At 41.8% G+C, this 27,264-nt stretch overlaps 1 protein-coding gene across 1 annotated transcript; it reads right to left on the reverse strand.

The window, feature by feature from the left end:
• Positions 1 to 1,981: 1,981 nt before the first annotated feature.
• Positions 1,982 to 22,401, reverse strand: SLC30A5 (solute carrier family 30 member 5). The gene is made up of 16 exons (XM_060235875.1): positions 22,182 to 22,401; positions 19,678 to 19,800; positions 16,582 to 16,648; positions 15,621 to 15,706; positions 13,753 to 13,840; positions 13,264 to 13,351; positions 11,588 to 11,664; positions 10,223 to 10,393; positions 8,904 to 9,192; positions 7,523 to 7,731; positions 6,201 to 6,358; positions 5,409 to 5,538; positions 4,367 to 4,598; positions 3,735 to 3,961; positions 3,107 to 3,235; positions 1,982 to 2,370 (listed from the first exon to the last, which is right to left on the reverse strand). The coding sequence occupies exons 1-16, from the start codon at positions 22,256 to 22,258 to the stop codon at positions 2,200 to 2,202; spliced, it is 2,322 nt and encodes a 773-aa protein (XP_060091858.1). The 5' UTR covers positions 22,259 to 22,401; the 3' UTR covers positions 1,982 to 2,199.
• Positions 22,402 to 27,264: the final 4,863 nt, after the last annotated feature.

Here is a 27,264-nt window from a genome sequence, read left to right on the forward strand (position 1 = left end):
CAGAGAAAGGGCAGGCCTTGTGGAACCTTGTGCAGTTCAGCAGGGCCTGCAAGACCGTTCTCTTCTGGCTGGCGTTTAACTGACATGACTCCTATACCTCAGGGAATTTGAAGAAATGCTGTCGCCATATTGATTTTAATTGTCTGTTGTGATTTTATATTGTGAGCTGCCCTCAGCCTGCTTCAGCGGGGAGGGTGGGATATAAATCAAATAACGTAAAGTAAGCTTTCATGTGCTCCAAGCACACTTCATCAGATGAGAAATCACGTACAGTGTGCAGTGCTATATATAACTGGTAGGCAGTGGTTTAGAATGCAAAATGGCACAAATTTAAGATCCAGTGACAGAATAGTAAAATTAACAAATTGAGCAAACCTTTGATCTGGGTAGCATGAGCATGCGAAGGCAATAAAACAGTAATAAGTTAAAATGTGAGACTGTCTGTCAATCACTCTATTATATAAGTCTGGGTCAAAAAGAAGGCATTACTTTCTCAGGAGTTTTTCCCATCTAATTAAATTATCTTTTAACATGTAACATATATATAGTTTGCCATTAGAAGAAAAATACATTAAAATATAGTGGAAGATGGGTTTAGTATACGTAATGAGATAAACAGAAAATATTCCTATTTGAGTATGTCAATACAGCTAAAAGAGAAATATATTGGATAGTGATGTTCTTGTCCACCTAATTTACTATTTAACATGTAAACATAATTCTAGTTTGTCATTAGGAAAAAAAAGAATGAAATAAAATTAGTGAAAATGGGTTAGGTATATGTAATAAGATAAACAGCCAATAAATAATAAAACTTGGAATAAAACTTTGTTGGTATTAAAGGTGAACTTGACTCCTGCTTTGTTCTACTGCTTCAGACCAACATGGCTGCCCACTTGCCTCTATCTACATGGTGGTAAATGGCATTCTAGGCACCGTGTCTCCCAGGCCTACTTTCTACCAGTGGATCAGAAGAATACCACAGGCTACAGTATCAAAGACTGCTGAGCTGTTCAAGAACACTAGGGATACTGTTCTGTTATATATAAAGTGACCAGAACTGCATATAGTGTTCCAAATGAGGCAACAACTCTCTAAGAACAGGTACAGCTACTAAATAAGCATGGGGGTAAATAGCATTCTAGGCATAGAGGGATCACTGAACAAGGCAACCAAGGTAGTTTCTCTACCATAACCTGGCCTGAACCCTGTCTGAAAAAGAATATGGATACTCAGTTTCATCCCAAATACCTACAGTTGTTAATCCACCTCCCTTTTCAAAGGCTTGCTCAAAAATGAAAGGAAGTTTTCCCATATATGTAGCTCAAAGTCCCACCACTATCTGTTGCATAAAGCCGAGGATATGTCCGTAGGACTTACCTCTAGATCAAAATTCTTCAGAAAATGTGTGTGGAATATTCTTTTGAAAACACAGTGGTAGAGAGAGGCAGCATTCATAGCTTAAATTATCCATCACTGTGAGAGAACAGGTTACAGTGACTCATTTTTCTTAGGTTATAGTTAAAGCAATGCCAACTTTCAGTTATTTATAAAATATATGTTTATTTTACATAGTGGTTCAGATTAGCTTTTCAAGCTCCTCACTGAACAGGAACATTGAGTGCAAGAATAAAAAAGGTTTTATTTCTCCCTAACTTGTTGCCAACATGACTATCCTTTTCACTTTAAAACACTGGTTCATTAAATTTTAAAATGGTAGAATCAATTTCCCCTAATATAACAAAAAATATGCTTAGAAAATAGAATTATATACAGGAGCCAAATACAAAATTGTACACTCTTTTGTATCTAATAAGCCTTGAAAAACGTATTTGCACTCATTTTAATGTGTAAATATATATACAACAACAAAATGCCAACATAATTTTGAAAAAATGCAAAGGAAAATTATTTCCTTTAAGTTTGAGATGGAAATAACTGATACTCCAGGGCGGAAGATATTTATGCTCATCCACACTCATATAGCAAAATGTGTTTAATAGACACCAAAGACAATATTTTACATTGCATTATTTCCACATATACAACAGATGTTTTAGTAGTCCCACCTCTTTTTTAAACTTCTTGATCTGGTATTAAAATGTATGTAACATCTTCTAAAAAATCCAAATATATAGTACATTTGTACAATTATGTGCAAATTCATCTGACAAAATAATACAAATACATAGCTTCAAATTACATTATGTAAGTGCCATCTTTGTAGAATTTCATGGATTCCATTTGTTTTGTCATGGCAAGGACATCATGGAATCCTGTACTGAGGCCAGACATATGCTGGAAATAGGCTTCTTTTTCCACCTGGACCGTTAGATTGTTCACTCCGCTATCTTTAAGAATAGCTGAAACCTGAGCAAAATAAAAACAATGGCACTGAATCACTGACAAGTGTTTCTTCAAAGCTTGTACATTAGAAAACTTGTTGCTCACAGGGGCATCACTCTGAAGGTGAATTCTTTCATCACAATCCTATCCCCCATAAAGAGCTACATGAGCAGGGACAGCAGTGCACTCAATTGTACTGATGCAATGATATGCAAGAAAACAGGAGGGATTAAGAACCCTTACCCCCATTTATTTATAGCCCGCACCACCATAAGGGTTCAAGGTGATGTTAAAGTAACTTCTCTATTCAGTTTGTTTCAGACAAAGTGTTGAAGTTACTTGAATTTCCCATAGCAATTTTAAAAGATGCTTTGGGTTAGACTGTGGTGGGGGAGAGAATTCCATAATTAATGGCAATCACTGATATTGTTGCTGTTCTTACCATTGTTGCCTGGGCACAACACATAGATGGCATGTATAGAGGGTATCCTTAGTGGATCTCAGGGATTGTACAAGAGGTAACATGGAAAGAAGTGGGATCCAAGGTATGCTGGGCCTAACCCCACAGAAGATGCTCCCCACTGAAGCAATACAGAATTTCACACTGGAAAAGGATGAGCCTTCATTCACAAAAGATAAACAATGAGCAACACCCAGCAACCGTAACCACAGACTACGTTATCCATGTGGAAACACTCATTAGCATGAACTGGGGCTGTAAGAGCCTGTCCATGCATAAAGTATGACTGCATCAAGTTACCTGCTGAATAATTCTCTGCTCCATTACATCTGACATTACTTGTACATGCATCGTGCCTGCTACAACATTTGCAGAATGACACCAGAAGTGAGGATCTCTGCAGGAGATGACACCATCTATTTTCTGGATCTGCAGAAACAGACATTAACAGTATTTGTAATATTCCATGATATGGTATTATTTTATTCCTACTGTCAGTTTTCACTGAACTATTGACAAAATTATAAAGCAAAAAGGCTATTATTAACAGCGCACAAGATCAGGGTTATATTACAAATCTGAATCTTGCTTAAAATATAACTAATATTTAAAGATCTTCTGCTTTTTGGTTTATTCTTTCAGCACATGTGAGTTTTTAAAGGTGTTCTCAGCCCGAAAGGGAAGCTTCTGAAAAATAGTAGTGTTTTTCTCTGTATCTCTGTGTAACACATCTCAGCACTGTATATCCAGCTTTGCAAAGCTCACTGCTTTTAAGGGGGAAAACCTCAAAAATCTTCAAGGACCTCGCTAAATGGATGCTGCTTTCTAGATTGTGGCTGACTTCAATATAAAGAACAGTACTTAAACACCCTGTAGAAGCCTATGACAAAATGTGAAGAGAAACTGAGACACACACATGAATTCGAACCTTTTCTAAAGCTATGTGCAGATCTTTCTCATGCTCCGGAGGCATCCTTAACAACAGCACCTGACAGGCATCTTTTATCAGTGGAATAACACTGAGGAAAATCAATGTAGCAATAAAGAGAGAGCACAGTGGGTCAGCTATGAGCCATCCAAACTGCTGAATGAATATAGTTGATATAATCACTCCAACACTGCCAAGAGTATCTGCCAAAACGTGTAGGAACACTCCTGAAGGAAAAACAAAACAAAAGAGAAACCATTTTCTAGATCATTTATGTGACAACACAGCAGCTAATCCAGATGGAAGCCAGCACTGCTTCTAAAAATACAAGAAGCTTCACATACAAGGGGCTTTGCTTTGTTTCCTTAACCACACTACTGATGTTTTAAAACAACTTCAATGGCTCAGTGGAAGAGCATGCAGAAGGACCCAGGTTCTATCCCTGGCATATCCGAAGAAAGCCATCACGCAGAAGGTGATGTGAAAGACCTTGACCTGGGATCTTAGAAAGCTACTGCTGCTCACAGAACAGACAACACTGTCAGATCAATGGTCAGATTCAGTGTATGACATCTTTGTATGCATTTTTTGTTAAGATTACTTTTCACAAAAACTCACTGCTGCTCATTTACCTCTCATATTGGCATTCATGCCACCACCGAGTGATCCATGTGAATGTCCATGATTATGACTGTGCCCATAATCACTGTGGGAATGGCCATGCCCGTGACTGTGGCCGTGCCCATGATGTGAATGGTTGTGGTCGTGTGAAGGACATCCTCCTCGAGAAGACCCATGAGAATGGGCATGGCTAAAGGCACAGATACCAACAAGATTTACTATCAATCCTCCAACTGAGACTGGCTGCACGAGGGAGAGAAAAATCCTCTTTAACCTCCATTTCCTAGCATTCCAAATGTCCAAGAAAACAATTTATATAGCACTTTAAGAAAAACCAGTTAAGTTTTATATTCAAATAGTTGCTGCTGTATTAACTTGCAAAAAACCCAGTTCCTCCTTTTGCTTATGAACAAAGCATCTCCAGAGGCAGCCATATTTTGGCTTCTTTAAGCATGTAGAACTCAGGGCTATACACAGTGCTGTAGGACTGCACATTTTTTTTGTTGTGCATCAGTTCTCCTAGAAAGCTTAGCCAAGAGTGATGTCTACATCCCTGTTAATCAAGGCCATCACTAACTTGTGTTAATTCTTAGTCAGGATTTGAATATTTTTTCTACTTTAGCATGTCTTTCTCAGAAATGCATACAAGGTTCTCCCTCCTCCATCCTGCCTTCACAACTACTCTGTGGAGTAGGTTAGGCTCACAGAGTGACTCGCTGGCTCAAGAGTAGCCAAAAATAGATTCAAGTAGGGACCTGAATCCAGGTCTTCTAATGAAACCACACTGTCCCTTAGCATCAACCATAGATAATACCTGTGCTAGTGTAACCCCTGATCATACTTCTGATTGATGGGAGCATTACCCATGTAAGGAAGTAGATGGCTGGGGCATGCAACCCCAAAGCACATCCTCCAACATCATTTATGCAAGAGTGTTATACCTACACTAGACTTATATAAACAAACATCTGCAGTCCTATACACTACTGACATTCCTTATTTTCAGTATGCAAGAATGCTCAAGAGGGGTAAATTCAAGATTATCTAACTTACAGTCAGCATATTTGTGTCAATATCTGGAGGATCAACCAATCTGGCCACAGACTCAATGAAGACAAAGAAAGCTATTACCATGAGAAAAAGGCCATTGATAAACCCAGAGAGAATTTCTACACGGCCATACCTGCAATTGAGAAAGCGAGAAATTTTTTAAAAAAATATTTAAGAAATATTGATGAAGTACTGAACTGAACGAAAATTGCAAACTATTCTGCCAGAAAAATCCATGAAAATTTATGCAGATCCAACAAGATTATATGCTACTGCACAATGTGCTGCCTGTCTACAATTATGTAATTATTTAACATCTGGAACACATGAAAGCCAGTTTCAGATTATTTCCCCAGCCCTTCATAACAATGTGGAATTTGCTTCAGTTAGCATCAAGAACATAGTCTCTTACCTCTGCAATCAAACAATCTATCACAAGCTGCTTCACACATTACATGGCAGCCAGAATCCACTGCTGTGTGCTACAGCAGACATGCAAACATGACAAAGAGATAGATGTGTGCATCTGGAGAGACTCTACCCTTCACAATTCAGAAGTTTTACTGTGCTAGATTCTACTGGAACCAGGCCTTTTTTTGTGCAGGAACGCAGTTTCGGCTGGCTCGGCATCAGGGTGTGTGGTCTAATATGAAACTGAGTTCCTACTGGGCTTTTTCTACAAAAAAAAAGCTCTGACTGGAAGACAGCTGTGTTCAAATACTACATTGAAGCAGTGATAAATGTGGCAGCATGCTTTGCATCAATCCTTATAATTTATTCAACATACATACATACCCATAGGAGAATATACGAGTTGCTTTCCATCGAGTCATTAATGCAGCAAACAGACCCATGACTAAAGCTGAACAGTCAAAAAGCATGTGAAAACCATCTGAGATTAATCCAAGACTATTGGTCCACACACCATAAAATAGTTCCACAAAAGTAAAAGCCTAGAATAAAAGGTGCATAGAATTTGATTTTCCCCTTGATAATGAGACACTGCATACTGGAAAAGCATATGGTAAACATTATTTTGAAACTCTCTTATGGAATGGGCTTTTTTCTGCTGATGGAGAAAACATTTGCATGCTATTCAGAGCAACAATACGGTACAAAGTGACATGCTGAATCCTTGTCTTCAATGTCTGCTTTTTTTTTTTAGAGAAACAAGGAGGTATTGGAGAAATAAAGGACTTATTCCTGTCCCTTCTCACTCCAAAGTCTATGAAAGAGAGCAGCAGAAACCAGTGTGACTACTTCACAATTGAACTGGGGCCCAGCCCTGATCCTCATTTTAGACATCATCATGCTGGGATCAGATTTCCATGCCTTTCCACAAATTGCTTTTGAAACTGAGTGGAAGTTAAAAAGCAGCCTGCCTTGCAGCATGGATGGGCTACTGCTCAAGAAAAAGCAAGTCTTTGGGGGCTCATTTGAGTCAAAGTTCTTTGGATCCCGACCATGAATTCTTGCAGTACTGGTAAATATATGGAACAGTAGATTCTCTCGGCTAATATAAATACATTTGTTCACATACTCTGCAGATGTGACCTGCATTTTTGCACCGAGGCACCTAAAAGTCCCATTGTTCAGCAAAAAAATGATATATAAATATTTTTTTATTATTATTATTACCTTTAATTTATATCCCGCCCTCTCCGCAAGTGGACTCGGGGCAGCTAACAGTCAGAATGTCAATCATTGTAACATAAGGTTACTGGAATCCAGTAGAGGATATATTTCTTATACATAATACACACTAGGACTGCATCTTTCTCATTTTTTATTTTTTTCTAGGTTTTTAGAAAGAAAACAGGTGCACATTTAGATTAAGTATCCTCAGTGACATGCAAGGTAGTTACTCTACACCTTAAAATTTACCAGATTACACTGTCTTGTCTGCTGACCCATGTAGACAGCAGAATCTCCTTCTTAAAACAAAGCTGGACAAAACAAAGAATTATCAAGGGCATAGAATCTCATCTTAGACTGAAAGACTTGTCTCAATGCCTCATGGGAGATCCTACCAGCTATAATTTTACATCTGTATGTGTGACTCTAAAACTAACCCAATCCAACGTAAGTTCATCCCAAGTTTCAAGAAGTATGCTTACCAAATTTAGGCACAGAAAATAGAAGATCTGCCTTGAGTCAGACTCCTCAAGGATTTGTTTCAGTGATTCTTTAATAAATCGAGGTAAAGACTGAGAGCTATGCTGCAAAGCATCACCCATAAAATTGTATAGTGGTATTCCCTCAGGAGAATAACCGATAAGAGTGCCTTTCTGCCCTTTCCGTGTTGGGGAGGAGAGGATATTGGCAGCTAAAAAAAAAAAAGGTTGTATAAGCCCAAGTGCTATGTACAAAGAAAAAAACTTTCAAAGGCTTTCATAACAGCTAGTAATTTGCTCTTACAATGCTTGTTTGCCATGTTCCATAAGCCACCATTCTGTCAAACATTTTCTCTATCTTTCTCCATCTCTGGGCTTACAACCAATAATTCTCACTCCTTTCTAACACAAGAAACCCCAAACACATCTGTCTTTTAACTTAACGGCATTTCCTCTTCTCATATAACATGTTCTAATGAGGTAATCATGTGGCCTTCTGCTGCCTTAATCCAACACCCCTCCTTTGTCCAAGCTAGAAAAAAATGGAAATGCTTGGGTTTTTATTCTCTCTCACTCCCGTTCCTATATCAGATGTCCTGACCTACTCCAAGAAATCATATTTTGAGATGGCCCCTCTTGCTGCCTATCCCAAGCCCTGGCTCTCACTGTGCTTCGTCACATGGCCACTTCTGTAATGCTTCTCCTTAGGCTCCCCATGGATTTCACCAGAACTCTTGTTTGGGTCCCTCTGTGACCCCAGTAAGCTTTCAATAGGAATCTCCTACCAGATGGTACAAATTCAAAGCTGTCTGGCACATTCATAGTTATGCCTTTGGTCAAAAGGTGGGTAATCTCTGAATCAGTGGCCCAAACAACTCCCTGTTGATGCCACAATTTTATCTAGCCTTGGCCCTACAGCCCAATAATTAGGGTGAGATATTTGAAGGGGGTGGGGTTAACAGGCACGTTGGCCATGGAAGGGCAGCCAGAAGTTGGGGGCTTCCAAGGAAAAGCAGCTGCTTTAGAAGCATCAAGCAATTCAATGATTGAAAGGAGGCCATATAAGCCATATGTGCACATGAACATGCCCTTTCCTATTGCAGATACAAAACACTTTCAGTGTAGCCCACTGAGAAATTCAAAAGCAACTAAGTGGCCTTCCCACCAGAAAAGGTTCTCAGCCTGATTTATACCAGAATACCTCAGCACAACTTTCTGACCAATCAAATGGCACCTTAAGAACATAATGTAAGTGACGTCTAGCACAATCCCTAGCATGCACACATTTTACTATACTAAGGCATGCACAATGCCTTCTTATTAATGCATGAAAAAGTCTTAGCAATATACTACTATTCTTCTAAATATGAGGACTAAGACGTACATAAAATAAAGAAAATGGCACTAACTACCACTCCGCCAGAAAGAACATGCTCTGTGACTTCCTGGAGTGCTGGTCTGTTAATTGCTCGAAGCTGATCTGTTATTGGATGAGTCCAGAAGTTTCCAAAAAGAAGGGCACTAATGAAAATGAGAAATGATCCATAACGAGAACACTTTGAGACCTCCATCTTGATGGAACACATGGATTCTACATAAAAGTCCAAAACCACGACGAAAAAAATAACTGTAGTGAAAGGCATGATAAGAGAAGACCAGGATTCTACTTTACTCTGCAATCAAAAGGGGAAAAAACATTTAGTACAGGCAACAAAATAAATTTGTATCCACAATAAATTTTGTTACACAATAACAAACCTATCCAACTTGTGCAGTTAAGATTTCTTAACAGATAAGGCATGAACTGTGTCATTTATAACTTTTAACAGAAGCTGTTACTCAAACATAGTAACCTCTGTCTGGCTTTTGTGGGGTGGCTGCTGCAGCAAGCAAGCAGCCAGGCCTGGGCAACTCATGCAAGTTGGATGATAGATCACCTTGTGGCCCCAATGAATCTCCCCTCAAAAGCCAAAACAGCTCTGCAAAGGGCCCTGTCTCTTCCCCCTATCCTTTACTGACAGAAAGGCTTAAAGGCATGCAATGGCTAGTGAGGGCATTAATTTCTTAAAGCTATAGGCATTGCTTCTATTACTATTTCTAAAAAATATATTTTTCTGCAGATGAGGCATTTTTCAGGTTTGTAGAAAGATCTGTCTTGTCTGTCCACATATCCAGTTTCTGGATTTAAGTATCTACAGATCTAGCCATGCTGAGTATTAGATATACTGGTGATAAGAATGTACACAATCTCCACAGATGGCTAGGTGATTTCTACAATTGCAATGCAGTCTATGTGGGCTGGTCTTTGAAGCTGTCTAGAAGCCTAATAATGCACAGTAGATATTTGTTTCTCATCAACAACTGCAGACAACTTTAAACCAGCAGCACTTTCAGATTGTATCAGTTACCAGGTGGTTTCCAAGCAGGATTTAAGACATTGGCATCTTCTCCCAGATAAGCACTATATGGTTAGGTGAAGCTCTGCTCAGCCTCACCTCTTAGAGGCTTGAAACCAATCTTTTTATTTAGCTTTAATTATGGAATCTCTTTTCCAAATACTTATGTATTCTTTGAAAACTTGTCAAAACTTCTGTGTTTGATCAGGGTTTTGGAAACAGCTGCAACTTGTTGCATTTTATCTCACAGCATTATTTATAGCTTTGACCATTTCAAAGCTAAATTGTTTTCAATGTTGTTGTTTACCTCTGTTGTTAGAGACAAGATGACCACCCAGGGACACAGGAGGATAACAGAAACTAGATGAGACAATGCATGAAGGCGTTTGGCTCCGCCTATATCTACAGAGAGTTTTCTGGAAGCTGTGTGAAAGCCAACCTTGCAACACAATGCTAATACAAGCAGAAGTACTCCACCCTGAAAACAGAGACAGATGCCAATTAGCATACTTTTAAAAAATCAGATATTTTGCACTTGTTCAAATTCATATAAGGACTTGACAAGAAAAACTTCTTCTGCTCATTATGTGTCACAGAAGCTATACAGGCAGGTTTCCAGTCATCTGTGAACTTTCTGGGGAGGACTTTCCCACTTCCCCCTCTGGCTGCAGTACACTGAGCCCACTAAATTTTGTTCTTGGGGGTGCAGCCAGTGGATTCTCAGAAGGACACAGGGATGAAAGTGGAGATGTGAGTAGGAGGTAGGAAATGGTGAAAATCAGCAACCCTTCTTCCACAAACAGAAATGCTATTCTTGGGAGGAAACCTGTGGCTGGATACATGTCATGAACAGCAATTTCCTCCTTTCTTGCTAACCCAGTGTTAATTGTGGCAAAAAATACTAGGTGAATTGCTGCACACTGGATATAGTAAATAAAATGGTCAGTAGCATATTACATAACAAGTGTATTTTTAATCATAATAATAAATTATGGTGATTGCCACTCCAAGCATGCAGTTAAACTTATTTGATTTGTTCTCTGTGTTTAGTCTTTTTAAATGAAAGGTTACGTAACAAGAGTTCATTAATTACAACACCTAGCAATTTATCTCACTTCTATTAGATTCCCACCCCCCCCCACCCTGGTGTCAGTAGCAGACATTCCAACAGACAAGATCAACTCCTGAGTTTGTGCCTAGAGGTAAGAGAAGGAAAGCAGTATAAAACGTAGTTATCTTATTCAAAGGGATATCATCAACGGGTTGGATCCAAACAAAAATTAACACTTAAGCAAGGCACTTCCATTAGTGGAAATGAATGGTCCTGCCTTCCACCACCTTCTGCAGTTGAGTGAACTCCCCTAAATGTTGTTTTGGAGCAGTGAGAAAAGCAAACTGAGGTATGCAGCAGGAAAAGGAAACTGGAAGTATGTATCCAATGCAATGACTAAATATGATGATTAATCATTATTGTAATGGCTTCTGGTCTCAGCATGCAAATGCTGGGCATACCTAAAAGCTGTTGTTGAAAGAGAATACCAAAGAAGAAAATTTAAAGGTAACTGCAAAAAGTGTACTGCTCCCATATGCTACCAGAATAAAAGTTAATTCCGCTTCCTATCATCATGTAGAGCACAACAATCCAGTATACATTATAAACCACAACATTTACCTTGTGATCTGCAACTCCTAAGAAAGCAATGGTTGTATAAAGTATGTGTGTCAGAGCACTGTCATGGTGTCCTTCAGCTGAAGAAATTAAGGTCAGGAAAATGTGCTACAAAATTCTACCTCAGGTCATGATTAAATACAAACAGAATTTCCATCTCTGGGAAGCAAAACAGAGAGCAATACAAATATAGTAAGAGAAACTACAGGAGAGTTAAAGAATTCATGTAACCTTCTGAAACTAAATTAGCCAATGTCATGAAACCGGGAGGGGGGGGGGATGCTTACTGAACAATGGTTTATTTGAATATCAGAAATAATATACTGTCATTTAAACGAGAAACTATTTCCATCAAAGTGGAGCAGAACCAAAACTGAGATTCAGAAAAGAGAACATTAATAAAGTGGTAATATTTGAACGAATTGTAACAGAAAGGTGGGCCATTGGTGGTGAGTTCACATCTTTCTTCTTCAGATATGCTAGAAAAAGCACAAACTCCAGAACAGTTGAAACACGGATGAGTAGTGGGCTTCAACAGGTGGGCTGCACCCAAACATTCACAAACAGGAGTCTGCAGAAGCAGATTTTCCTTCTCTCTCAACTAAACGTGCAGGAAGAACAGGAAAACTAATCCTCTTGAAGGAACACAGCAAGTTTTGCGACCTGACTGAACACACCTGACAATGCCATGGGCTCAGTCAGACCACTGGGCTCTCAAGGTCAGTACTGCCTACTCTCAGTGGAGCCGACTCTTCAGGGTCTTGAGCAGAGGCCTTTCTATCGCCTAGTACTTGATGCTTTTGACTGGAGATGCTGGGAATTGAACCATGCATCTTCTGCATGCAAACCAGATGGCCTACCACTGAACCATGGCCTTTTCCCTATCTGTAAAAAGGTAAAGGTAGTCCCCTGTGCAAGCACCGAGTCATTACCAACCCATGGGGTGACATCACATCAGGACGTTTTCATGGCAGACTTTTTACAGGGTGGTTTGCAATTACCCTCCCCAGTCATTTACACTTTACCCCCAGCAAGCTGGGTACTCATTTACCAACCTTGGAAGGATGGACGTCTGAGTCAACCTTGAGCTGGCTACCTGAACCCAGCTTCTGCTGGGATCGAACTCAGGTCGTGAGCAGAGTTTGGACTGCAATACTGCAGCTTTTACCACTCTGTGCCACGGGGCTCCCCTCCCCTATCTGTACTATCCTGCTAAATTCTCTCATATGATTACAAAGGACACAATGTATAGACAAGTGCTATGGTACTCAAGTATTTTGCCCTGTTTCTCATTCTTCCTGCAGTCTACTTCCCCATGCCTCATGGCATTTTGCTCAGTCAGCAGCAGGAATAAGGGATTGCTGGAAGAAGACAAAACCAGGAAGGATCTGTTGCTGCACACTCCTTTTGCTCATAAAAGTTTAGATCCTGCCCCTTGTCTCCAGGGCATTACTTCTGTGAAAGCAGGGACCTCATAATGTTGCTGGGGGAAACAGATATCTTTCTCACCCTCCTAACAAGGTATGATAGCAGCCTACCTAGTGGGAAAATGATACAGAGACACAGTACAGGAGCATCAATTGTGCCAGTTATGATTTCTTAAAAACTGCCAGAAGTACGCCAGGAGAGCCAGCCAAAACAAGGCAATTCTGTCCCTCTTACATGGCTTGAAAGGATACGATGTTCTGCAATTTTAGCCATGAGGTCATCGTTATCAAAAAGCAACAGGCAGATCACAGCAATGATGAAAAATGCCACACCTCTTGTCTGAAAAGCAAGAAGTCAGCAATAATTTATTTGGAAGGTAGGCCTTTGAAACTGCAGAGAAACTTCAAACAGATATGCAAATAATGCACAATAAAATGAGGTCTAACTTGGGGTGGAAGAGGGACTCTACAGTGCCAAGTTATTCCCACTGAAACCCATTGAAACCAACTGCCTGGGATGGCACTGTGAATTTTTCAGTCTTCAAGAAGGGCTCTTCGGTTAAGTGACTACAATACATAATGAGCCGGATACAAAAATGGGGCAAATGCTTACATCAGTGTGTATACAACGCTGCAGTTCAAGTAATGCTAACAGACAGGTTCTATGGCAGTTCTTATAGTTCTACATGTGGAAGAGGTTTGGACTAACCATCATCTATTTTTATGAAGTAACACACATACCTTTGTTGGGCCTCCTCCTGAACTTGTGAACAGTACACTAAGCAGTGAAATGACCACAATATCGCTGTGCTCAAAGAGCAATACAGTTCTGCAAAATAAGAGATACAAACCCTCACTTTAGAACATCGATTTTAAGGCAGGCAAACTGTCAGTCATATCACCTGAGGCTCCTGATGAGACTACAGATGGCTCCTTCAGATTCTAGCAGCATCCTGAGAAGCCACAAGGCAGGGCCCTTCGTATCACTACCAGCCATTCCAGTACAGGCTGCAGAGTAAAACTGTTAGCAAGAATACATTCTTTCATTGTGCTAAACATTCAGAGAACTTCAGAAGTTGAAAACCAACTAACAAATGTGATCAGATCAGGCTAAAATGCTACAAAAACTCAGAATAACACAAATAACACATCAGATAGTCTGGAGCTGTAATTCCAATTAACTCTGACACACTAATGAGTAAACCAAAGGATGTGAGCACTGCTGAAAACCAAGACATTGTTGCTGTCAAAAAATGTCAATTATATAATACTTGGGCAAAGAGTTAAGGGGGGGGGATGAATGAAATATCTGTTACACAGCTATGTGAAGTTCTAATTAATAATAATCAAGGATTACCAGATTCCTACTAACTAGGCACATGGACAATATCTTTTTGACAAGTATGTTCCAGGCCACCACCTTTATTCTAGACAGCTTAATTCAAACCATTCTCCAGCGCTCTCCCCAAGAAACTAATAATTCTGACTTCTTTTACATTTGGAAGAGGAAAAGGCAGATTTTAGCATTCTGCAACACCTCGCCACTATTAGGTTAACTCTTGTAACATTAAAACGGCCTGAGCTTGCCCTTGATTTCATCTAACATAGCCCATTCTACACCTGTATTTGTTTGCTGCTTAAATACAGCAGCATGGAACTAGTACAGTCTAACTACCATCCATGTTCACAGGCTTTCTTAGAAAAGGAGTTATTGTCATACCTATGAACATCCAAAGGGAAATGGAAATTACACAGTCAGCGACAAGCACTGGGGAGACTTTCAGAGGGTAGCTGTGCTGGACTGCAGCAGGAACAGTTATATTCAAGTCCGGTAGAATCTTAGAGACCAAGAAGAGTTTCCGGATTCTGTCTTATGGGGAGTTTTAAGTCTGTGTCAAGCCAGAAGCTTGATGTAGACTGTTTCATGGATTTCTCCAGCATTGTCAATTAGCGTTAGTAACAGAGAGACCCAGTATGCTACAGTGTACTATGCTGGTGCTAAAGAAGTGTTGACATGAGGCTGTATGAGGAAACAGGAAGGGAATTTATATTCTTAGAATCACTGCTTCACAGATGAGCTGAATTTTTTTACTTTGGCAATTTTATCTGTTATCCTGACCCTGTTAAATACAGATGTATAACTTAACTGGTTTAAAATACAAGACAAACACACACGAACACTCCACTGTATCTGGCTCTTGCTAAGTACCACCCCCTCCCCTTATCAACAACCACTGCAATCAGAATAAGAAGAGGAAGCAACTTTGCCAATCACCCTTGGACCGAGATTTCAACAAGAATTCCTTCTCTGAACACTGAAATGGTATATAATTTGAAATTTTCTAACTGCTGTAAGCTGCTTCAAGAGCCATATTTTGGCTGAAAAACAAACATAAATGCATTTTGTATATAAAACAAGTGTGCTCTTCAAAAGAGCCTTCTGATATGTACTCAACACCAGCCAGAATTATTACTGCAGCAAGATCTTTCATTTTAATTCCTGTTTGCTTTATTCTTTAGATAAGCAGGCAAGTTCCCAAATCAAATGTCTTCAATGCCCTGACTTATGCACACAATTGCCAAGAACAGTTCTGAAGATATATATTTACCTTAGAGGTCCACATAAGGTGAGGCCAAAAAACCATAAGAGTGAAATTATGCAGCCACCAACAGCATGTTTAATTATTTTCACCCACTGCAAGAAAAAATACTTTAACATACAGGCACACGTTTTGAATACCAAATAATTTTTTTTTAAGTATGAGATACTTCTTTTTAACTTTAGTTTTCCTCAAAAAAATTGATACTTTGCAGCTGTGTTTTAACAAGCACCGCAATGACACCCTCAGACTTTTCAACTAATTTTCACAGTGCTTTGGAATATCAGACTTTTTGCTATTGTACAACCCCCCTTTCCACCTTAAAGGACCTTCATATAATTATGTATTCATATCATATAATTGTATACACTTTTTGTTGGCCCACAAAACTCCAGCTTGTTCATAAGAGGTGCCCTGCTAGATCACACCAGTGGTCCTTCTATTCTAGCATCCTTTTTCAAACAGTGGTCAGTCAGCTGTCCAGAAAGGCCATCAAACAGGGCAACGATGTCAAGGCCTGTTGTCATCTTCTAGCACTGATCTCAGAGGTATGCTGTTTCCGGATGTAAGTGTAAAGGAAGCATTCTGGGAATGCCCCTTTGGTGTAGGTAGTTTGCTGGATCTGCTAGCAGCAAAGGAACTGTGTGACTGAGCATGTCAGACTTTTCCAAAAACTAAAAAAAGGTAAGAACCGATGCTGTTCAGCCTGTGAATGTATCAAACTGATAAAAGCATGAAGCCTTCCCACTGGATGAAATTTTCAAAAGTTCTCTTGTGAACAAATCCATTAAGAACACCGAAGCAGTTGAACCACTGACATGCATTTCCATAGGGCCGTAACCCTGAGTTAGCAATATATTTTCCATTCTTAGAAAAACACAACTTCAAGGCTTATGTTTTAGAAGCACACATTTCTTATATAAAACATGGAATTCTGGTGGTGCTTACTAGTAGTGAATATTCTACTTACCTGACGCTTGGTTATAGGTTTTCCAGAAGAAAATGGTTTTTGAAACAAAACCATAACGAATGCAGACCTATGTGAGCAGGGATGTTTGTTAGATCAAGTGACATTACAATAACTACAAAATTAGAAAAAATAAACAGAATATTTTTCTTTTCCGATAAACACCTCACAAAATTTTACAAAATGCACATTGAACTACTAGTTTCAAACACTCTTGGGGGGGTTGCTTTACAAATTACCTTATTTCCTCTACTACAGCATTTCCTTTAGAATCTCAACAGGTTGGTCCACACATTACATTCCAGAATCTTCAAAACTACTGGGGAATGTGGTGACTGCATGCTTTTTTTACTTATTTGCTTCTTGTAAATAAAACTTACATGGTTAATGTTAACGATTATTTTTCTCCTTCTAATACCCTCTTAACAAGGCATGACCACTTCTTAGACCCAAGTGTCCACTCCCCTTCAATTGAATGGGATCAGTCAAGATAGGCAAGTGTCAAACATGAAGATGGTTAGTGATATGCTCTACCCTTCATACCCCACTCTTCTAACCGGTGGGAACTTACACCCATATTACATCTATATTTTAGCAAACTATAATTAGCCCAAATCTTAGTTTGTGAACACTGATGGCCAGGATTTTACACTTTAGGTTTGCTGTGAACTATTTTTTAGTGTTAGCACGGACATATATTGAAGAGATATGAGAAAGAAGTCATCACAAGACATTAATCATCAAACCATGCTTTGGTGATTAAGTATATGTGCCTGGTATTTTCAATTATGAATTTATAATAAAAAAAAGCATCTTCCCATCTGTGGCAGGCATAACTCATCAGAACATAAAGCCAGGAGCCTGAAAATTGGTTACCAGTTTCAGGATGATGATTGGGATGCAAATCAGAACATCCTGGCTCAGATTAGCTCCAGAACATTCATCTGCTGTTTGCAACAAAAGCAAAAGTTCTACTCATGAGATGCCAGGCATCACAGGGAGGGTGGGAAATATCCCCTCCTTTACAAAAGAAAGGGGATTTAACAACTTCCCAGACCTATCAGATCCTGTGTGGTATGGTGGTTAGAATGTAAGGCTAGAATTTAAAAGACTTGGATTTGAATCCCCATTCTGCTGTAGAAGCGTGCTAGGTGACCTTGGACCTGTGACATACCCCAAGCCTACCATATCTCACAGGATGGTTGGTATAAGGCTAAAATAGAGGAGAGGAGTATAAGCTGCTTTAAGTCCCCACTGGAAGATGCTTCCGTTCTTGACTCCCATCAGTCGGGCTTTCGCCCGGGTCATGGGACGGAGACAGTGCTGGTTGCCCTAGTGGATGATCTCCAGCGGCATCTGGACCGAGGCGGCTCAGCGGTACTGATGTTGTTAGACCTATCGGCAGCGTTTGATATGGTCGACCATCGGGTGCTGACTTGCCGTCTTGCCGACGTGGGGATTCAGGGGTTGGCTTTACAATGGCTTACCTCTTTCCTCAAGGGTCGGGGACAAAGAGTGGCGATTGGGGGTGAACTGTCCCGGAGGTACCCGCTGGATTGCGGGGTCCCTCAGGGAGCAGTTCTCTCCCCGATGTTGTTTAACATCTACATGCGCCCTCTTGCCCAGATTGCCCGGAGGTATGGGCTGGGTTGCCACCAGTATGCTGATGACACCCAGCTCTATCTACTTACGGACGGCCGGCCTGCCTGTGTCCCAGAAAACCTGGACCTGGCATTGCAGGCCGTATCTAGATGGCTCAAGCTGAGCGGGCTGAAGCTAAATCCGTCGAAGACAGAGGTCCTTTGTCTGGGTCGCCGTGATCCGGGGAGGGAAATTCCCTTACCGGCCCTCGATGGTGTGCCTCTGTCAGCGGCGCACAGGGTAGGAGCCTGGGGGTGCTATTGGAGCCTACTTTAACTATGGAGGCCCAGATAGCGGCCACTGCCAAGTCCGCATTTTTTCATCTTAGGCGGGCAAGGCAGTTGGCTCCTTACCTGGAGGACGACGACCTGGCAACAGTGATCCATGCAACGGTCACCTCGAGGTTGGACTACTGCAATGCCCTCTACATGGGGCTGCCCCTGTGCTGAACCCGGAAGTTGCAGCTAGTGCAGAATGCCGCTGCCCGGCTGTTGTTAGGGCTCCCTAGACGGGAGCACATTCAGCCGGGACTTCGGGGACTGCACTGGCTGCCGATAACATACTGAGTTCGGTGCAAGGTGCTAGTTATGACCTTTAAAGCCCTTTATGGCCTGGGACCTGCCTACCTTAGGGACCGTCTCTCCCCACATGTTCCCCAGAGAGTGCTAAGATTGGGGTCTCAAAACCTTCTTACAATCCCTGGGCCAAAGGAGGCCCGTCTGAAAGTGACCAGAGACAGGGCCTTCTCGATTGCAGCTCCCTGTTGGTGGAATCAGCTCCCGGAGGAGGTGAGGGCCCTGTGGAACCTTGAACAGTTCCGCAGGGCCTGCAAAACAGACCTCTTCCGGTTGGCATATAATTAAGTGTTATCGGAATGCCTGAATATTTAAAACTTGAACATCAGATTATTCAATACTGGAATATTGAAGATTGATTTAAGGAAGGTAGCATAGTACATACTGAAATGAGTTTATGTGTTTTTATGTATTTTATATGTATTTTATGTATTTTACTGTATAATTGTAATTATTAATGTATTATTAATGTATTTTAAATTGATTTTGTTAGCTTTTTGTGTTGTGAGCCGCCCTGAGCCCACCTCGGTGGGGTAGGGCGGGATATAAATAAAATAAAATAAATAAATAATAATAAAACTGGTTAGAAAAGTGGGTTATGACATTTGTTATCAATTTTGTCTACAGTTCACCCAAAAAAAGATGATTGTTATTGCTTAATCAAATATTGCTGCATCTCTTCTGGCAGGAGGCAGAACTGCTCATTCAGTATTCAGACTACCCTTAAATATTGCAAGCACAACATGTTACGGGGTTGGGGAGTGGAATCAGTGGGCACACCTCTAATCTAGGAATATGAAAAAATACTTGAAGTTACAATATAAGATTTGTTTCAACAGCACATGAAAAAAGTTGTAGAACGCTGAAGGAAAACTCAACTTACCCAAGTTTCACTATGAAGATAAACTGTACAAGATGGACTACTTTCAGGAGATCATAGGATTCGAATAATCCTAAAGCCTTTAAAAACTTAGCTAAACATAACAACACAATATATTTGGTCAGCCTGGGGAAAAAAGAATGAAAATTAATATGAAATGCTGGTAATCTCACAAAAAGGATACAGAATATTATAAAATAAAGTATATTGAAAATAGGCTAGTGTTCTGAGCACAGGATCAGTGGACAACACAAATCTTCAATTCTTAAGGCTATTTTATCAAAGCATTTCTTTGTTTTGATAATTAAAATGTTATTTGGTCTATGGTGCCAAAGAATGTGATCTATAAAGCACTGTTGGTCTATAGGCCTACTCAGTATTCAAAGCATTATTGGACTATAATGTTCTGAAATAAGCAACACCTACACCTGGCATATGTCATCTATCAAACTCTGTGGGGTTCTGACTAGTCAATATGGTTGTGTATTTGATTCACAGTGCACTACAGAGGTATTGACTTCCTGCTCTAGGGTAGCAAATTTCAAGAACTGCCCCAGGATAGGTGTTGACCAGCATTACTGACTGATAAACAGCTGTCCCATGGACAACACACACTGCATCACAGAAATTGAACTGTGGGCCTTGAACCATCCTCAGCAAAAAAAAAAGTATTGCTATTCAGTCCGGGTGAGTGGTTAAGTGTCAGGTTGGACTGATCCATAAGCAATGCATTGTGGTAAATATGCAAAAAGTCTATGGGCCACTGCTGATGTTCACACAGTCAACACAGCATCATGCAATTCCTTGCTTTGAAAAATAAAGACTATTACAGAATTTGAAAGTAACCAGACAATGAACTTAAAAGGGTGAATGGGACAAAGAAGGTTGAAATGTTCATAAACACAGATCAAGGTGGGCAGCCCTGCTGGTCTGAAGTTAGAGCCCAGGGGAACCTTTAAGACCAACAAAGTTTTATTCAATTATAGTCTTACTAATTGTACAACAATCTGATAGAAGCATACCCTTCTATCAGATTGCTGTGCATCTTATAACACTATGACACTCCAAGAAGCTTTTTTAAAAAAATGGTTGCCCATATCCTGAGAAGACTTTTGAACGTTTAAGGGTTGAGTAACATATTACATTTCTGTACAGGCCTTATGGGACTCCAGCATGATTTCCGTGCATGTAAACCGCTGGACACATTAGCTATAATTCCTCAATGAATATACAATATAGCTATTCACACACACATGCAGGAACTTTGCATATTCTGTTTACAGAATATAAATTGCACAACTTCTGTGTATGCCGTAAGAGCTAGGAAGAGGAAGAACCCAACATCAGATCTCAGCTATTGATTTCTCTCATCTAACACAATGTTAGATACAAAATCTCAGAACAAAGGCAGCCGGGGCACAGGAGGGCAGGACTCCTGTATCTTTACCTTCCCATAACAGGGAATGTAAGCTTGCTTTAATCAAAACTACAGGGAGTCTTATAGCACTCTCCAGCCTAACAAATACATTGTGACATAAGCTTCATGAACAAGAAGGCGCCACAAGTCTCCTTTGTGTAGAAGTCAAAATGTGGCAGGTGCTGTTGCCACACCAGAGCACTAGTGAGCATGAGGGGTACTGCCTGCACATGAAAAATTCTTTTTTCTATACTGTTTATTAAATGATATGACGTAGACATACAGTTGCTTACAGCAGAAACAACCAGTTCTGGTGGCATCTTCTTTGCTTCTCCATATGTTTGAAACTACCTCCCAAAATACCTGTGAAATACCAAGTGTCATTCTCTCTCCAGATCTTTATTCAAAACTCTACCTTATGGAACAATCCTTAGACCTCATTCCTGTTGAACCTAAGACCAAGTACATTTAAAGGATCACAAACGTCCTTCCCCATTTACTGTCTCATACCAAACTACCTACAGAGGAACAATGGCTCAACAGTAGAGCATCTGCTTCACAGGCAGAGATTCCCAGGTTCAATCCCTGGTATCTCCAGTTAAAATGATCAGATCGTAAGTGTTGTGAAAGACCACCACCTGGGACCTTGAAGAGTCACTTCCCATCTGAGTAGGCAACAATGACCTTGATGGACTGGTGCTCTGATTCAGTATAAAGCAGCTTCAAGTGTACCTGAACTGTTTCACAGGAGATGCCACAGACTGCACGTGGGCCCCTCGGCACGCAAAGCAAAGGCTCTGCCTTATGCTTTCAAAGCACTGTAAAGTAACAGGTGCACTGATAGCAAAACAAGCAACAACTATTTCGAAAATCTAGAGCCCACTGCCAGTTGCAGGACACACGACCCCAAGAAACCAGTTCCCAGGACGACCATGCAGATGCCCCCTGCGCCTTCCTTTGCAACCCTCTTCTGAAGGAAGCCATCTGGCCACTAGCAGCTTTCAGCTCCCTCCCCAGGCCACCCACAGGCGCGGACCCTGAGCGCTTGCGGCTCCTTCCTCGCCGAGCCCTCCCCGAGAGGAGCAGTTACCGGGAGCTGGGCACATCCACGGGCCCCAGCCGCCCGCCTCCGGCCACGACCTCGCCGCCGCTGAACTTCTCCTCCATGCCGGGTCTCAGGCCAGGCCTCGTCAGCCGCCACCACCTCCTCCAGCGCGGGGTTTCCTCATCCTCCGCGGAACAAGGCAAAAGCCAAGTCCGCAGGCAGGCAGGCCTCGGCCCGCAGCGGAACAGGAAGAGGCGGACCGGCGGCTGCGCTAAGGGCCACGTCCTCAGTTGCCGCCGGAACCGCTCCGCGGAGGCTGAGAACCGGAAAGGAAGACGGGACACTTTTCCTTGTTTTCCCACCCCCTTCCCGAAATGGATTCTCTTGCGGTGCAGTGCCACCTGTCGGCTTGGATCTGGTGCTGCTCAAGCACTCAGTCTCATCGGAGTCCTCTTATGTCTCTGACAGTCCGTGGGTTTAGGGTTGCATTGTAACACTGCAGGTCTAGTCACGAGTCTTGATATGATTACTGGGTCCTCTCTGGCCACCGGCAGGGGATGAGGTATAGGGTAGCCAAATTTGGGTTGGGAAACTCCTGGAGATTTGGGAATGGAGCTGGTGGTGGACAGAGACCTCAGTGCTACAGAGGCCACCTTAAGGTTGCCAGGTCTGTGTTGGAAAATACCTGGAGACTTTGGGGGTGAAGCCAGGAGAGGGTGGAGTTTGGGGAGGGGAGGGGCATCTGCATGGTTCAATGCCATGGAGTACACCCTTCAGAGCAGCCATTTTCTCCAGGGGAGCTGATCTATGCCAGCTGGAGATCAGTTGTAAAAATGGGAGCTCTCCAGGCCCCACCTGGAGGCAGGCAACCCTAGTCCACCTTCCAAAGCATCTATTTTCTCCAGGGGAACTGATCTCTGTTGTCTGGAGATGAGCTGTACTTCCATCCCTAAGCCTTGGGGGCTCCTTAATGACAAACAATTTTGTTTCGGTATACAGGGCTTTCGTTGTAGAAAAAGCCCAGCAGGAACTCATTTGCATATTTGACCACATGCCTGACATCACCAATGTTTCACACAGGGCTTTTGTGCAGAAAAAGCTCAGCAGGAGCTCATTTACATATTAGACCACACCCCCTGACACAAAGCCAGCTGGAACTGGGTTCCTGCTAAAAAAAAAAAAAAGCCCTGCCAATATGGAAATCAAAAGCTTCCATGGACTTGAACCCACTTCTTCTGATGCAATGATAAGATTTCTCTGTATTTATTCATTTAAAATAATTATGTTCCAGAGGCTGCTATGCAGACGAGCTTCCTGTTTGGAGAGAAGGCAGCATAGCGTAGGCAGACCTCATAAGAGTTCGGAAGCTAAGCAGGATTGGCATTTAACTGGGCGACCACCAAGGAAGACTGCAGAGGCAGGCAGCAGCAAATCACTCATCTGGAATGCCCCTTGCCAGGGTCGCCATATGTCGGCTGCGACTTGTCAACACTCTACACACAAGACTCTTGTTTATTGTTGTGGCTACAACAGAGTAACATGGCTGCTCTGTGCAATTACACTATGTAGACATAACTCCAGTCTGAGCTGATTGAGTTCCATGAGTTAGGGTTGCCAATCCCCAGGTGGGGCAGGAGGAGAAAGCCACACAGGCATCCACATTAAACCAAACTCAAATCCTTAGAAATTCAATTATTTATATAACAAATTATTCATGAAAATACAGTGTATCACAAAGTGCAAAGAAAAACTACTCCCGAAAGTGGGGGAGGGGGAAGGGAAATGCCTGCTGGGCACTCCATTATTTTCCATGGAGATCAGTTCCCATAGGGTATAATGGAGAATCAATTCATGGATATGTGGAGGGGCTGTTTGTTGAGATAGAGGCACCAATTTTTCAGCATAACATCCAGTGCCTCTCATCAAAACATTCCCCAAGTTTCAAAAAGATTGGAGCAGGGGGTCCAATTCTGTGAGCCCCAAAAGAAGGTGTCCCTGCCCATTATTTCCAAATGGAGGGAAGGCATTTGAAAGGCATGTGGACCCTTTAAATGTGATTGCCAGAACTCCCTTTAGAGTTCAATTGTGCTTGTCACACCCTTGCTCCTGGCTCCACCCCAAAGTCCCCAGATATTTCTTGAGTCAGACCTGGCAACCCTGGGTTGTATTGTAAGAGGTGGATTCTGTCGGAGGATCAGTTGTGATAAGGGAGGGGGCTGTGGCTCAGTGGCTGAGCTTTTGCTTTGAAGGCAGAAGGTGCTTGGTTCAGTCTTCTCCATCTCTGGTTTAAAAGGATCTGGTAGGAGGAGAAGTGAAAGATCTGAGCCTAGCACCACGGCCCATCAAAACAGACTATACTGAACGTGATAAACCAAAGGCCCAACTCACTAAAGCAACCTAATGTATTTACGTGAAGTCTGTTGCTGCAAAAATGAACAGGAGTGCTTTAAGACAAATTGATTCTGTGCATGTTTTCTTGGAAGTAAATTCTACTCTCCTTGAGGTTAACATGATTTCTGGCCCCCCAAGTTAGCATGCACAAGACAGCTGTTGAATAGCCCAATTTCCATACACATTACTTGGCAGCGAGTCCATTAAATTCAGTAGAACTTACTCATGAATAATAGTGTAGGATCATCACCACCTCATGGCCTGAATTTGTGCACGTTGATTCAGAAATAAGTCCTGCTGAATTCATTGGGACTTCTAAAGTCTTCATGCATTCAGTGGCAGTCCAAGGGCTCTGCTCTCCTCTTTCCTGACCTTGCAGACTGCGGAATGAGTGTAATTTCACACCTTGTGGGGGGTGGCCTGGGAGCCTCAGAGGCTGAAATTACATTCGGTTTCACCCCCTGGTGCAATCTGAAAGGAAAGGTCCCCTGTGCAAGCACCAGTCGTTTCCGACTCTGGGGTGATGTTGCTTTCACAACATTTTTACGGCAGACTTTTAACAGGGTAGTTTGCCATTGCCTTCCCGGTCATCTACACTTTCCCCCCAGCAAACTGGGTACTCATTTTACCAACCTCAGAAGGATGAGTCAACCTCGAGCCGGCTACCTGAAAACCCAGCTTCCACCGGGGATTGAATGCAGGTCGTGAGCAGAGCTTAGGACTGCAGTACTGCAGCTTTAACACTCTGCGCCACAGGGCAATCTGACCTGACCCTAATTGCCAAGGCTCTCTCTGCTTGCTTCTCTGTCCATCCACTCTGCTCTGTGCACACCAGCTGGACTCTTGTTGGTAGCTCTGCTTTTGCCAGCCCAGCAAGAGACAGGCCAATCCAGCCACTCTGGAAGACTGGAGTAGCCACATCTGACCCTGCCAGTGCATTCTCTCCACCAGTCCTGCAGCCCCAAAGGCGGTCATTCAGTACCCAGTATCGATGCCAACTTCCGCCACAAGATTAGATCCACAGCAAGCTGATGGGAACACATGGGCAAGAAATGATGATCGGGACATGTTAACCTGACCTAACATCACTTAACCCAGATTAATTACCCCCTGGCCTACTTTAAACCACGAGCCTTTAGAGGGGAGATCAGGGATCTCAGGATTCATAGAGGGCCCAGGCCTGGAACAGAAAGCTTGCTGGCTGCTTCTTTTTTCCCAGCGTTTTAACAGTTGAACAAATTCATCAAGTGGAGACTCTTCTGTTTGAATGGGAAAACCTTTATGAAGTTCTGCTTGCCACATAGTTTAAACGCATAGCATCTCTGCTATTATTGGGAGGCTTTTCTTCTTGAACGTGGAGAAAGTGAGGAAGCAACTCATGTCCACCAATTCATGTTTGCAACCTTTAAACAGGAGATGCAGTAAACTTTTTCCATTTCTGTTTATTTATACCTTGATTCCCATGCTAAATGGGGAGCCCAAATAGAGAGAAAGTGACTGGTCATGACACAGTGGGGATTTGAACCAAGGTCTTGTTGATTCTGCTCCACCACTCTAACCACTACATATGCTTGGAAAGCCTGGAGGAGGAGACAGGAGCTTAGAATATCTATGGAGCAGTTATGATGTTTGGGATCCCTGCTGTTACAAAGGCCCATTCTGGGGAAGTTGGAGTCCATGGTATGGTATGTGCAGGAGATGAGGTAGAAGGCCTTTGCTTTGCCTTCAGTAGGCCTGGGGAAAATTGCCCTCGTTGCCCCTCAACAGCAACTCTGGAAGCAGAAAGAAAGAAATGAAAAGAGATGGAGGGGTGTCACCTGATTCATCGTAAATACTTCTGTGGTGTTTCACATTGGGTCCTGTTCCTTTATATCACATTTTCATCCTGTCTTCCTTCCAGGAAGCTGAGGACAGCAGACACAATTCTCCCCTCTTCCATCAGATTTTCACAACAGTCCTGTGAAGTAGGCTAAAGTGAGAAAGTGACTTGTTAAAGATTATTCACCAATTTTTACATGGCAATAAGGAACAGAAATTGGGCCTTCATAGTCCATGTTGTCTCTCTATAATATTGACTGTCCCACATATTGTGGTAAGCATGCTACATTTGAAAACTTTTTTCTTTCCCAAGATGACATGGCCATCAAAAGGAACACATTTTATGCTATAAAGATATCGTACACTGGGCAACCATTTATAAACTTTTAACTTAAGAAAACCTATCATTACAGTATATATGCAGCAATTATCCCATTTTTTTCATAGATATTCTGTGAGGGAGGTTGACAAACAGTAAGTGAAGCAAGCTTGCCCAGTGAACTTCATGTTGATCTGTCTCAGTGGCCCATAGATTTTCAATTTTCCAATGTAAGCTTCCCTTTTCAATTTGATGCAGGTTTTGAGGTGGAAAGAAAATGCAAAGAAACCTTACTGTGGTCTTGCTGTGCAATTTTGCCTCTCAGTAGAATATTATGTAGGAAAGATGCTTGGTGGTGTAATTGTGGTACAACACTGCCACATACTGGACACTTACTGGAGTTGCCCATAAGAAATTCTACTCCCTTTCTCTTATTGAAAGCAAAAACATTACTGGAGTATGAAAGGAAATTATCTTGACACTGAAGGACACTTAAAAATAGGCTGACTCAGTCCCAAGTAGATACTACAAAATGTTACAGGTTGTTCACCAAAGGTTATATTCCAGCAGACAGAATCCAACTCTGTGGACTCCCCGCCA

The sequence above is a fragment of the Heteronotia binoei genome, chromosome 4 (assembly GCF_032191835.1).
Source record: "Heteronotia binoei isolate CCM8104 ecotype False Entrance Well chromosome 4, APGP_CSIRO_Hbin_v1, whole genome shotgun sequence".
NCBI classification, from domain to species: domain Eukaryota; kingdom Metazoa; phylum Chordata; class Lepidosauria; order Squamata; family Gekkonidae; genus Heteronotia; species Heteronotia binoei.